Genomic DNA, 12,669 nt, shown 5'->3' on the forward strand with positions numbered 1-12,669 from the left:
AGTCTGACTCGCACTTGGCTGGTTTTTTTTAAGTTCATAAACTAGCGCTTGGTTACAACCAGATCTAGATATTCTAACACGTAGACCTGTGAAGGTAGTCATGTGTATTACACACGAGTACCTACATAGGTCTTCGTACCTAACCACTTATTATCGAAGGCCTAAGCCATCGCGATATTTATTAGCATAGGATTTCAAATTTACTTAGTTCTATATCAAAATAAAATCAGTAAAGTCAAAATTTTTGTGAATTTACAAATGATTTTCAAACAAAACGATGACAAACACTAATTATTACGAGGACTCTGGTGAGCTTATTAACTTAAAAACATTAGAAGATGAAATCTGTGAATTAAGTAGGTACCTTTTCCTAGTGCAATTCAATACCTATGGTTTACATAATAATCATTCAGAATACTTATTACAAGAGTAAGGTAATAAAATAAAAATTACAAGACATTTCACCGCGATTAACGGCTATTAATCTGGTGACAAAAGGGCTGGCTAATTTTTTTTGCGCCAAGGATAAGCCTGGCTGTCCAGCACGGATATGCAGCCAGTACCTATTCTTGACACCATTGACCATTCCACGCGGCATGGTTTGTACAGTAATTAGATAAGGCTAGCTTTAACTTTTATTGTTATATTTTCTATTTAAAAAAAGAGAGGAATGAAGAGGAGGAGGAGGAAGAAAGGAAGAGAGGAGGAGCAAACTCAGAAAATAGTTTAACCGCAAGTCTAGCCGCAAGTGACAACCTAAATTTTTCAAAGTATTGGATAAATCCACGCATCAATGTTGAAGTATTAAAAGGCAAGAAGTTAAGAGAACAAAAATTGAAATATCATCCAATCGCACGTGAATACGATGTTGTCGATATTGATTTCGACAAGCTGCCGGGTTCAACAAATCGATTTCAAAGCAATACAAGGTTTTTATTAATTCCTAGTACTTACACGATACTATTAAGAAAAGATTGGGTATTTATTATTATAACACAGATAACAGAGGTCAGAAAATATATGTATTTTTAAATTCGGTGTTGCTGAGCCACCAAATACCTACCTACATCTGAGTTATAATAATAACTAGGTAGGTAAGTCAAGTTATGGTGGCATGAATAGTATAAGTAGGAATACTGCTGACTGAGAAGCTCGTAAGGTAGTGACGTTTGACGTAAAAATCAAGGAATTCAACGTCGCTGTCAGCCTCCCGCAACCTACACGCTACCCCACGAGCCGTTTCAGACCTTAGTCAAGTGGTAGGTACACTGTTATGATAATTAATCTAATATGACCTAATATATTATGTCGATTACGTGAATCTAATAAATTTTCATATGCTAGTCGTTCGGCTTTACGCTACAGAAAGAAGAAAAGACGTAAAAGTCCTATCAAGGCATTCAATAAATCGAAACAAGCTCGGCCAGTGCAAAAGAAATGCCCAATGAGAATTTCTGAACTGGCTGTACCAACTAAGCGCCATTGCATCGAAACTTGGAGAAATAAAAGCGAGATTCTTCCTAGTTTTATGGTAAGTAGGTACCTAAAAAAAAGATAAACTGATTACTTACCTATTCAAAGCTTTCTAATTAATGACGCTAAAGAAAAAACTATTCGCGTTATTATAAAATTAAGTACATATACTGGTTTATACATTTTATAATAAGTAACTTTTTGAACCAATAGTTGGAAAGACTACGGCAGATAATAATGGACGAAAAACCCATAGTGAAAATTAACGACGCAATAAACTATTTCAAGGCACGAAAACCATCAATCAAGTCAAGGTAATATTTAATGCAATGTTTATAATAAAAATCTTAGTTGATTGAGGACTGAATAAAAATAAATTGGTGGCAGGTCAGGGAAAAGAAAATACCCAAATGTACCAAAGGCAAACTTGGATCAGATAAAATTATTATGTGGGATCTTTGGATATAAGATAACAAGAAAGTTACTTTCGCCACTTAACCTCACACTAAAGTCGCAGTAAGTATTTAATAAGTAAAAAAACAAGAATATAAAGAACATAGCTTATGTTTCTCGCAGGAAAGATTACTATTATTATATTTTCAGACTAAAAAACATATCCAAAATAGTAAATGATGAAATAACACTTATTCTATCCAAAAGACACCAATCAACACAGGAAATAAACAGAAAAATTCAAGCTGAAATTGCAGATAAGGTTAGAAAATAAATGATTTTTTTAAAAAAGCAAAAGAATAAAAGGCATTTATTTGGTAAAAAATGTTTAAGGTAACAATCTGGATAGCTGATATTCTCGAAGATGCGTCTTACAAGTTATTATTTGAAGATTTCCAAGGTTAAGAATGTTTTCAAAATAGGTAGTTATGAAATTAATAAAATAGAATATAATGTTCAGTTTAAAATAATGAGAAAAAATATTTCAGAACTGGAACAGGAAGAAGGAGTTGTATGGGACTTAATCGATGGCTTGGTTGATAATGCTGTGGTATGCATTGTGATGAGTTGTTATTTTTACAAACTTGATATTTGGCATATACTACGAATTGAGACAAACAAATTCTGTTGCAGATCATTTCAGAACCTGAAAGTTTACCGAGCATAAATGAATCAAAAAGTATATCAGAGGCCTTATTTGATTTACCTTTTGAACTACTGACTATACAGAATAACGAGCCCAGTATTAATTTTGACATTGAAGTTGAACAACCTCACCTGGTACATTCAATACTAATAAACATTGTAGAAAACATCGTTCGAGGTGAAAATATTACGATCGAAAATGGAAATTCATCAATAAAAAAAGAAAATGGTGCACTGGATATCAGTAATAACGTTAAAGATAAACAAATATCTGAAATAATTATTGAGGATCAAAATAGAACTTCTGACATTAATTTAGTAAAGGAAGACGCATTTGTTCAAGAGTTACCGGTAAATGAAACTAACACAGATTTAGGAAATGAACGTTACATTAACAGAAGAGAAAGCAGTTATAGTACAGATATTCAAACAACAATAAAAGAAGCAGAAAATGCGGTTGATTCGGATTATATATCATTGACTAAAGATAAAGATTCCATAACGCTATCTGAAGATGCGTACAATACAAGAGATACGACAGATGCATACAAACAGAATAAAAGTATCAATATAAGTACTGTCGATACTAATAAAGCACTAATAGATAATCATAATATGAATGATGTCAATATTGAACAGACAAATAATGAAAACCGTCTGTCTATAATATTGCCAGAAAATAAATTGTTGGAAGATATGTTCAACAATACTAGCACAAAAGGTCAAATTAGCAGTAAAGATATTAACAACATAATTGAAGAAATAAATGATACTGTAGATGATAGTCATATCAAAATAGCAAACGATAAAGAACAATTTGCCGAATCATCAACCGACGATACTCTTACTAAAACTAGTATAAATGACGATAATATTGCAGATAATGTTGATAACACCAATGTTGGCAATATTGAACAGACAAATAATGAAAACCATCTGTCTATAAAATTGCCAGAGAATAAATTCTTGGAAGATGTATTAAATAATTCAAGCACAAATAATATTCAAATTAGCAGTGAAGATATTAACAACATAGCTGTAGATAGTACTATGGATAATATTCATATCGAAATAGCAAACGCTGAAGAACAATTTTCCGAATCATCAATCGACAATACTCTTACTAGAACTGATATGAATGACGAACATATTGTTGATAATGTTGATAACACCATCGGTCAATTAGAAGCAAACGACTACTCTCCTGATGATAGCATAAAAAAAGTAAAATTTTCTGATATAAATATCGGTAATGATTACTTAAAAAGAAACTTAGAAATTATAAAATACATTTCTATTTTACAATGTGAAATATTATCTAATTCGCTTTTATAAAATAACAAAATATTTTTATTTTCAGATATCGGCGGAGCAAATGAATTAAACGAAAGACTGTAAGTACAAGAAATTAAATTTAACTGAATGATTATGTAAACAAATTATTTGTAATTGGTCGGGTATACCGCATTTTTTTTAAATCATGGTTTACAGTAACAATCCCATGACCAATGGTATCTCTGAACATGTTGAAAGTGACGCCCATAAAACATCGAAAGATCTAATCACTCTAAAATCTAATATTCACTTCGCACCGCCAAACGACAATTTGCTTAGTAAGTGGTTTATAACTATTTATGATATAGATTATTTGTAGTACTATAGGTAAATTACACTTGTATTATTTATCTAGGCGAAGCAGATGAACCATGGCCTGTTAACTTGTCATTTCCAATGGTAAAAGTCACTTTAAGTGTAAGTAAGTCAGTATTATCTTTAGGAAAAATAACCGAAGCAGAGGAAAAATATATGACACCACCAGAAGAAAAAGATGATATATCACTTATAAACTATAAAGCACCAGTAGTAAATATCTTATCGGGACAGGAGCTCCAAAATGTAAACAATTTACTGTTTAATGAGAATAAAGATACAGAGAATGTCGAATCATTTCTTAGCAGTGATGATTCTATAGAAGCCGAGTGGAAATCCAAAAAAGATAGAGATGGCGGAGACACGGCTAATAATTCAATACTTATTTATGACCATTCTTCTGAAATATTCGAAGGAAAAGATATAATTACAGAAAAGGAAACCTTGGGAAATACAATAGATTTTAAGGACATGATAAATGAACCTACGGTCTTATCGGAACATTCTTCTTCTGTTATACATAAAGAAAATCATTTTATTAAAGAAAATGATAGCTTGAAAGAAGCAATCTTTTTTTCAAGAATGACTATTGTTCATTTGCCATTTATCGACATAAATCCAAACGCTTATAAATATAAGCCGTTCACTAATGAAAAAATAGTGCAAACAGATAAAATAGCCCTTGAAACCATGGAGTTAAGTAAGTAATAGCAGTTAAGTATGTAATTACTCGGATCAAGGTATCCTTTCGACATTAACAATGTAATGATCGAAATTGTAGGAACTAGGAACCCTCACATTACGAATAATGTGAAACGATTATGGGTAACGCAGAATGTTCATTAGGTAACTTCTCGATAAGTTGTGGTTACCCAGAGTTTAAGAGTATACCTAGTAGGTAGGTATTACTTACATAAAAATAATACAGGCATAAAGGGCTCATATAATATGAGCGTTTATGTATAATTATTATTATATAATATAACAATATTAAAAAATGATAATTTATTAAATTGTTAATAAATAATTACTCAAGTAAAAATGAATAATAAAAAATGTATAAAACAGCTGAATATCAAATAAACACGACCGAAGTTCGCAAATGGTGTCAAGGGTTGGAGAATGTCATTAATAATTTGGAGATATGGTCATCATGGGTAAAAAACACGTGCACTTACATTATGTATTTTAAACATATCGGTAAGTAGTTATAAAGTACGCTTTGTTCATAGAAATAATCTATACTATCATTCTATACCTACTAATATTATGGAGCTAAAAAAAGTTTGTAGGAAGTAATCTCTGGAACTACTGAACCGATTTTAAAAATCTATCACCAGAAAGCTACATTATTCCTGAGTGACTTAGGCTATGTTTTATTTTCAAAAAATTAGACATCCCTGCGAAAATTGTAATAAGCTATCCGTGCGAAGTCGGGGCGGGTCGCTAGTAGAATATAGAAGCGACCTTTTATTTTTTTAATGAAAATATAGGCGGTACTGTAGGTACAATTATACTTAAGAGTGTTTTTATAGTTTGCATCCCCCACAATTTTTCAAATGGACCAATGACGCGACAACTGACGTAAAACCGCCGTGTCCGTAGTCCGTGTACATATTTAATATTTAGTATTTAATTGAGCATAAAAATATGAGCCTTTGCAGTAAATAGATAATTAATTGAACATTTTTTATACAGAATATAAATCCCAAAAAATAAGACCAAGTATCCAAAAGTGGACAAAATTGCAAACAGATGTCAAATTGGATGCAGAGCTGTGGTTTAACTTAAGTAACAATCTTCAAATAGGACTGAGAGGCTACAGAAACTACTATGAAAATTCTAGGGTAAGTTTGGTTGCAAGTCAACCACAGTTGCAGGTAATTTGTGGAAGTAATATGCAGTTTTAGGGGCTAGGCACACCAGCAGTGCCGAGGCGCGGCGTCTTCTTGTTTTACATAAAGCTGAGTCTAGGTGGTTATCACAAAGACGCTAATCTACTCCGTTTGTTGGCGCCGGCCCTAAAGTGAAGGCCTATAAGTCTAAAAGATGCCTATTAACTAATGATTTGAAGAACTTAAAAAATAAGAATTCTTAGTGCAATGTCATTTATTACAATAAGCAATATTAGCACAGTTCCATCACATTGTATACTAATAATTATATTATTTATTATAATTTACCTTTTACTTACTGACTAACCTTAAATACTTGATGGGTAATAAAACTTAAATAGGGTGTCCATTTCCAATGTTTATGAGAGTCTAACTTCCTCTTTTCTAACTATACCGATTCATAACATTCCAAATTCAATTAATACCATATATAAATTCCTATACTCCTAACACACTTTATTGAAATTTCTCTAGAGTGTAGACACAAATGTATACATAAAGATTGATTTAAAGCAACTATGGTCTACTTATTACGATCTCGGTTCGACTACGAAATTATGGGGTCCTTCAAATAGGAATTAAGAGCATTCTATCCATCTCTATCTATACATTGATGAGTGTAGACACCCTGTGAAAATCTCTGTATAACAGACATTCCTTAAATAATCAGTCCTTGCAATTCAGTCACTTAAAATGCACACTAACTTGGTTGAAATCGTACTTCCTTATGTAAGAATCGCGACAAGCTGCTAAGATCCACTTTCCGTTAAAAGCTACGTCCCTTATTCCATCACAATCCGATCCAGTCAGCTGTACCCTTACCGTTGCAAATTCATCTTTAATTGATATGACAACACAGTTCCCATCTTGCCTCCCTATTACAAACAAGTGATTCGTTAGTGTTGCCATGCAAAACACTGGACTCGCCGATTCGTGTATTTCTTTGATTATTGTGCCGTCTTGAAGATTGAGGAGTACAAGCTGAAAAAGGTTTGTGAGTTAGAATATGTGACACATTTGTAGGTAAAATTGAAACATATTACAGTACAACCAAATTAATAATGCGCATAGAAATCTTCGTCACTGTTCGGCAACGGTCGTATGATACACATGATATTGACTCCTATTTGTTTATAACAAGGTGCAAAATGCAAGTGCATTGTTTAGGGCTCTTACGATTCAATGATTCGGAATACGACAATTAGCGAAGATCTGCATGCGCATTATTAATTTGGTTGTACTGTATGTAATATCCACTATTGAGATATCAATTGGTCTGATGCGAAAGGCAAAATAATCCCGTTCACGCTGACGCATTCTTAGGCTCCGGGCACATTGCGGTACAGGCAAAATGACGAGTCGCTCTTCGTTTTGAGGCTTCCGAAATGTGATCTAAACTTTACCATTTTGATGGCGCGTCGAGTTTTTACGCCAGTAGCAAAAATAGTGAAACTAGGTACAACACAGTAAAGATAGAAGAAAAGTGTTTAAACTGTGGACATAATGTTAAAATACAGAAATATTTTTCACCTTACATAATTACGCATGCAAAATTAATATTAAAATTAGTTCTTATTTTTATTTTATACTGATACAAGTTAGCCCTTGACAGCGATATCACCTTGTGGTAAGTGATGATGCAGGTTAAGATGGAAGCGGGTTAACTTGGAAGGGGCCCATTTTTGCCAGTAGGTTGCAACTAACCACGGCCGAAGCTTTCCACCCGACAAAGATTGACAAATTCGTCTATTCTGCGGAAACAGTTAAATAACTTCAAGTTGTACAAATATGAAACAAAAATAGTTCTAGTTACCTTTCCATCTTCGCAACCCAAGATAATAGTTTGATCGACGACAGTACATGCGTTACATGCTGATGACAGTTCCTTCCTGAATATTTCTTGCCTTTTTCCCACATGGGTGCAAATGATTAATCCATTTTCACAACCAACTATAAGGACCTTGTTGCCCGTTGCTATCTGGAAAGTTTAGTTTACTTTGAAGATGCGTCACTTCGGCTCGACTCTCTCAGGTTTATTAAATCTATGGAGCACACTTTGAGTTTGCTTAGACTTAAGTTTCAGTTAAAACGATACAGATTTATGCCAGTGCAGCGGTATGACGCTGTCTCGTTTTAACAATACCTTAAGTCTGAGCAAACTCAAAGTGCGCTCTATAGATCCTATAATACCTCGCGAAATGTGTTGAGCCTATTATTTCTTTAAAACTAATTGGATGGGCAGCGCGTATTGTTGCCCAAGAGTGAATGTGAAAGATTACAAGTATTATATATACGTAATAAGTTGCTTCTGTCAAGTGACCCACAACCTGTTTTTTTAAAGTTCCGTACCTCAAAAGGAAAACGGGAAATGGATCACTTTGTTGTCTGTCCGTCTGTCGCGTATGTCAAGAAAACCCATAGGGTACTTCCCGTTGACCTAGAATCATGAGATTTGGCAGGTAGGTCTTATAGTATAAGTAAAGGAAAATTTGAAAACTGAATTTGTGGTTATATGCAGGTTTTAATTTATTTTTATGCATAATAGTTTTTGATTTATCATGCAAAATGTTGGAAAAAATACCCTAATGAAAATACGGAACCCTCGGTGCGCGAGTCTGACTCACACTTTGAGTATGTCTGGCTCGTAAATGTTGATTGCTACTCTCACACTCCAATTTAGAGTGACTATAGAGAGCACTCTTAAACAAAAATTATTACCAAAGTAAGTAAAGTAGAGATTAGAAGTTACCTCTCTTTCATTCTCAACTTCCACTTCATCTGTAGAGACTGCAATGGCGCAACAATTGATCGGCCCATGTCCTTCTACTAGGTTGCCCAGGCATTTTGACTCACCAATGTCCCATAACTTTGCAAAACCATCTCTGAAAGAAATGTTTCTGTTGCTTACTCAAATATTTTATTTAATATCTATGATCTATGATTTATTAGTCAGTAGTTGATGCCCACAACTTTGTGTAGATTTAATTTTAAAAAATCATGTGGGAACTCTTTGATTTTCTCTAAAAAATATAATAAGGATAAAAAGTAGCCTATGTCGTTCTCTGTATTTCAATATGGGTAGTCATTACAGATTATAAAATTACACCTATTATGCCTTGCCGCACTTACGCGGGAGTGCATTGATGCACAAGAAAATCTGATTGTATATTCATATTGTATAGTTTTTAATTACCTGCTCACAGAGATTACATTCCTGCCTTTTTCAACTATGCAGACATCAGACACTGACATAGTATGGCCTTGTAATGTTACGGGGTTTATTCCAGACTCTGCAGACCAGATCCTGCAAGAGCCATCAGCCCCAGCAGAAATCACAACAATGCCAGAGGGGAAAAACCTGCACTTGTAAATTGGACCACCATGGCCATCCAAGTCCAAAAGAGCTTCATCTGTGAAGAATATGTTATTTTATATATGCAGCTGTTTCATCATGCTTTTTTTTTAACAGCAGAATATTCATTAGCAGTTATGCATACTGGGGCAGAGAAAGTAATGTGTTGCATCAATTCAAAAATCTTTAAAGCAAATTAATCTTTGGTTTTGCTGTTTGCCACCACAATATGGAATAAACTAAAGAATAAGATCTGTCTTTAGATTAACCATTAGTAAATAGTTGCACACTTTAAGTTGCTTTGATTACAATATTTAAACATATACAATATTTGGACTAGTTTTTCTTTCGCCTTTGCATTATTTACTTAGCTCCCTCATTTTATAACACAATAAGTAATATAATTACATATTGTAAGAAAAAACACAGGAACACAAATGAAATTACCCAAATAACTTACTTGTTCTTGTGTCCCACACCAAAAGTTTATCTTCTTCACAAGAAGACACAGCCAATGCATTTTCAGCCAAAGCAACAGATAACACTGCTTTCTTATGAACATTGTGTGCCTTAGTAGCTGCCACAAAAGCTACCATCAACCCAGATTCTGTGTGCTTCAAAACCAGACATAAATTAGATTGAGAAACAAATTGGTAAGCCTCAGAAAGATTTATCTTTACTTTCTTATCAGATTTGTTAAGAGTCGTCCATACTTTGTCGTGAACACTGTTCCTGTTTAAATATTTAGCCGATATCCATACCTCATCATTAGGCAACCTACAATACAAAAACGTAAACTGTTACGACCACACAAAAAGATATCTAGCATAAAATAATAATTTAATCAGCTAAAATGTGCACATTTATCGCCTCTATTCACGAAGTTGTTATAACAAATGAAAAGCAATAGCAATAGTTTAAATACCTGAGAATTTCGTGCCAATCCCATTGAATAGTTACCACCGGCATTAAATTCGACATTGTGTAACAAAATCGTGAAGACAGCAGAAGCGAAGATGTCGTTTATGTTAGATTAGTTTTTCTCAAAATCCAAGTTTAGATTCTAGTAAAAAATTGAATTTGCTCGAGTCATTATTCAAAAAATTCATGAGAAACATAAACAAACAACAGTCATTCAACAACTTTTTTTTTTCTCTCTCTCTCTTATGGCTTTACAAAGATTAGCCAATGTCAAGTCTGTAGTTATTTGTAACAAGTTAAACCATACAAGTATGGACCCCGTTTGTGCCGGCGCTCACCGACATACGCACGGCACCCCCCTAGAGCACTTTCTAGTCAGTTTTAACAAAAAAAAAAACACTCCAAAAAGGCAGAGCACGCCCGCCAGCCAACGCCACCACAGACGAAGTCCTCAACAACTACAATCAAACTACAATTTGCCGTTTGTGGTAATACTCTGTGGCTATCTGTAACGTCTTTGATCTGTAACACAGATCTGTAATTTGTTCTGAGGTGAGGGCTGGTGAGGGGGCTATGGGGCAGTTACAGACCCGCCTAGGGTAAATGTGGTAATTAATAATGTTCTGTGGTCACAGACATGTCACAGACCAGTAATGTCACAACCATAGAGATAGCATATCCATACTATCCATACTTAATATTATAAATGCGAAAGTGTGTCTGTCTGTCTGTCTGCTACGCTTTCACGGCTCAACCAGTCAACCGATTTTAATGAAATTTTGTACTTAGGATTTATACTTACTTAGGACTTAGGATACATTCCGGGGAAGGACATAGTTAGGCTACTTTTTATCCCGGAAAAACAAACAGTTCCCGCGGGAAGCTTAAAAACTCATCCGCTTGACCGATTTGTATGAAATTTGGTACTGAGGTAGCTCGCGTCCCTGTAATTGACATAGACAACTTTTTATCCCGGAAAATCAAAGAGTTCCCACGGGATCTTTAAAAACCTACATCCACGCGGACGAAATCGCGGGCATCCTCTAGTAAAATATAAACCAGTCACAACTCCCTGCTCACAGCTATCACTGGCTAAATTTATAGGGTGACCAGACAAACCAGAAGTACAAACAAAAATTTGGACAAGTTTGGGACTTAAATGACCAAATTTATTTTAAAAATTGGCCCAAACTCCAAGGTTATATTTAAAAAAAAATCATGTCTAAAATAAGCGTACACGGGCCAAACAACTCGCCAGGTACTAGCTATGAAGTAGGTATAGGTTACGACCTATGCATTTTATGAAATTGGTCAGTGGTCACTAAGCTTTGCGGGTTACTTACTGCGACTTCAGAGGTTCAAAAAGGCTAGAGCCCAGGCCCAGAGTCGTAAAGCGTTAAAAATAATATCTGTCAAGTAAGCTCGAAAAAAAAGCCAAAGAGTATGTAATCACTACGAAAAAAGCTGTCAATTTTTCGGGAGTGAATTTCCATTCCAACAGTTTCAATTTATTGCGAAATTGGTACTGCAACTTTTAAGCTTTTGATCCTTACCTATTACACGTACAGAAAAATACAATTTCTTTAAAATGGCACTAAGAACTACTGCCGTTCTTCGTAGTAAGTCTCACATTTTACAGATATTTCACGAAACTCTATCGTTGTATTTGGTTGTTATGTAACTAAATGTTTTTTTCAGGTAGCCTGAACAAATGGGCTTATAATTTATCAGGATTTAATAAGTACGGTAAGTAAAATGCATCATGGTTAAATACATAACCGATTTGGCTATTAACTTAATAAATGAAATCATTGTAGGTCTACAACGTGATGACTGTTTGTACGAGACAGAGGATGTTCAGGAAGCACTACGCCGTCTTCCTGCCCATGTAGTTGACGAGCGTAACTTTAGAATGATCCGCGCTATGCAGTTGTCAATGCAAAAGATCATTCTACCTAAAGAAGAGTGGACCAAATATGAAGAAGATAAACTTTACCTGTCACCAATTGTAGAACAGGTCAAGAAAGAAAGAGAAGAGCGTGAAAAATGGGAGAAAGAATATTAGCTTTCTCATCTCTGATAAATTAATATTTAATTACATAATTATTTAATAAACTTAGCTGTATTCATTCAAGTTTTTTTAATGAACCCATTTGTAGTGTACCTATATATTAAAGGAAAAGCTGACAGATTGACTGATCTATCAACGCACAGCTCAAACCACTGGACTGATTGAGCTGTAATTTGGCATGCAGATAGCTATTATGATTTAGCCATCCG

The 12,669-nt window shown here is 34.3% G+C and overlaps 2 protein-coding genes across 2 annotated transcripts; both read left to right on the forward strand.

Moving 5' to 3' along the window:
- The first annotated feature begins 176 nt into the window (after window positions 1-176).
- LOC123872325 (protein PFF0380w-like) lies at window positions 177-9,798 on the forward strand. Its single transcript, XM_045916542.1, has 16 exons — window positions 177-308; window positions 665-929; window positions 1,345-1,531; window positions 1,687-1,787; window positions 1,861-1,989; window positions 2,077-2,188; window positions 2,260-2,326; window positions 2,415-2,476; window positions 2,560-3,820; window positions 3,932-3,965; window positions 4,063-4,184; window positions 4,262-4,921; window positions 5,290-5,421; window positions 5,920-6,068; window positions 9,404-9,509; window positions 9,604-9,798. The coding sequence occupies exons 1-16, from the start codon at window positions 278-280 to the stop codon at window positions 9,666-9,668; spliced, it is 3,483 nt and encodes a 1,160-aa protein (XP_045772498.1). The 5' UTR covers window positions 177-277; the 3' UTR covers window positions 9,669-9,798.
- Window positions 9,799-11,832: 2,034 nt separating this feature from the next.
- On the forward strand, window positions 11,833-12,518 carry LOC123875761 (cytochrome b-c1 complex subunit 7-like). Its single transcript, XM_045921807.1, has 3 exons — window positions 11,833-12,008; window positions 12,088-12,135; window positions 12,207-12,518. The coding sequence occupies exons 1-3, from the start codon at window positions 11,978-11,980 to the stop codon at window positions 12,452-12,454; spliced, it is 327 nt and encodes a 108-aa protein (XP_045777763.1). The 5' UTR covers window positions 11,833-11,977; the 3' UTR covers window positions 12,455-12,518.
- The last annotated feature ends 151 nt before the right edge of the window (window positions 12,519-12,669 follow it).

Source organism: Maniola jurtina, chromosome 2 (genome assembly GCF_905333055.1).
Source record: "Maniola jurtina chromosome 2, ilManJurt1.1, whole genome shotgun sequence".
Taxonomy (NCBI): Eukaryota; Metazoa; Arthropoda; class Insecta; order Lepidoptera; family Nymphalidae; genus Maniola; species Maniola jurtina.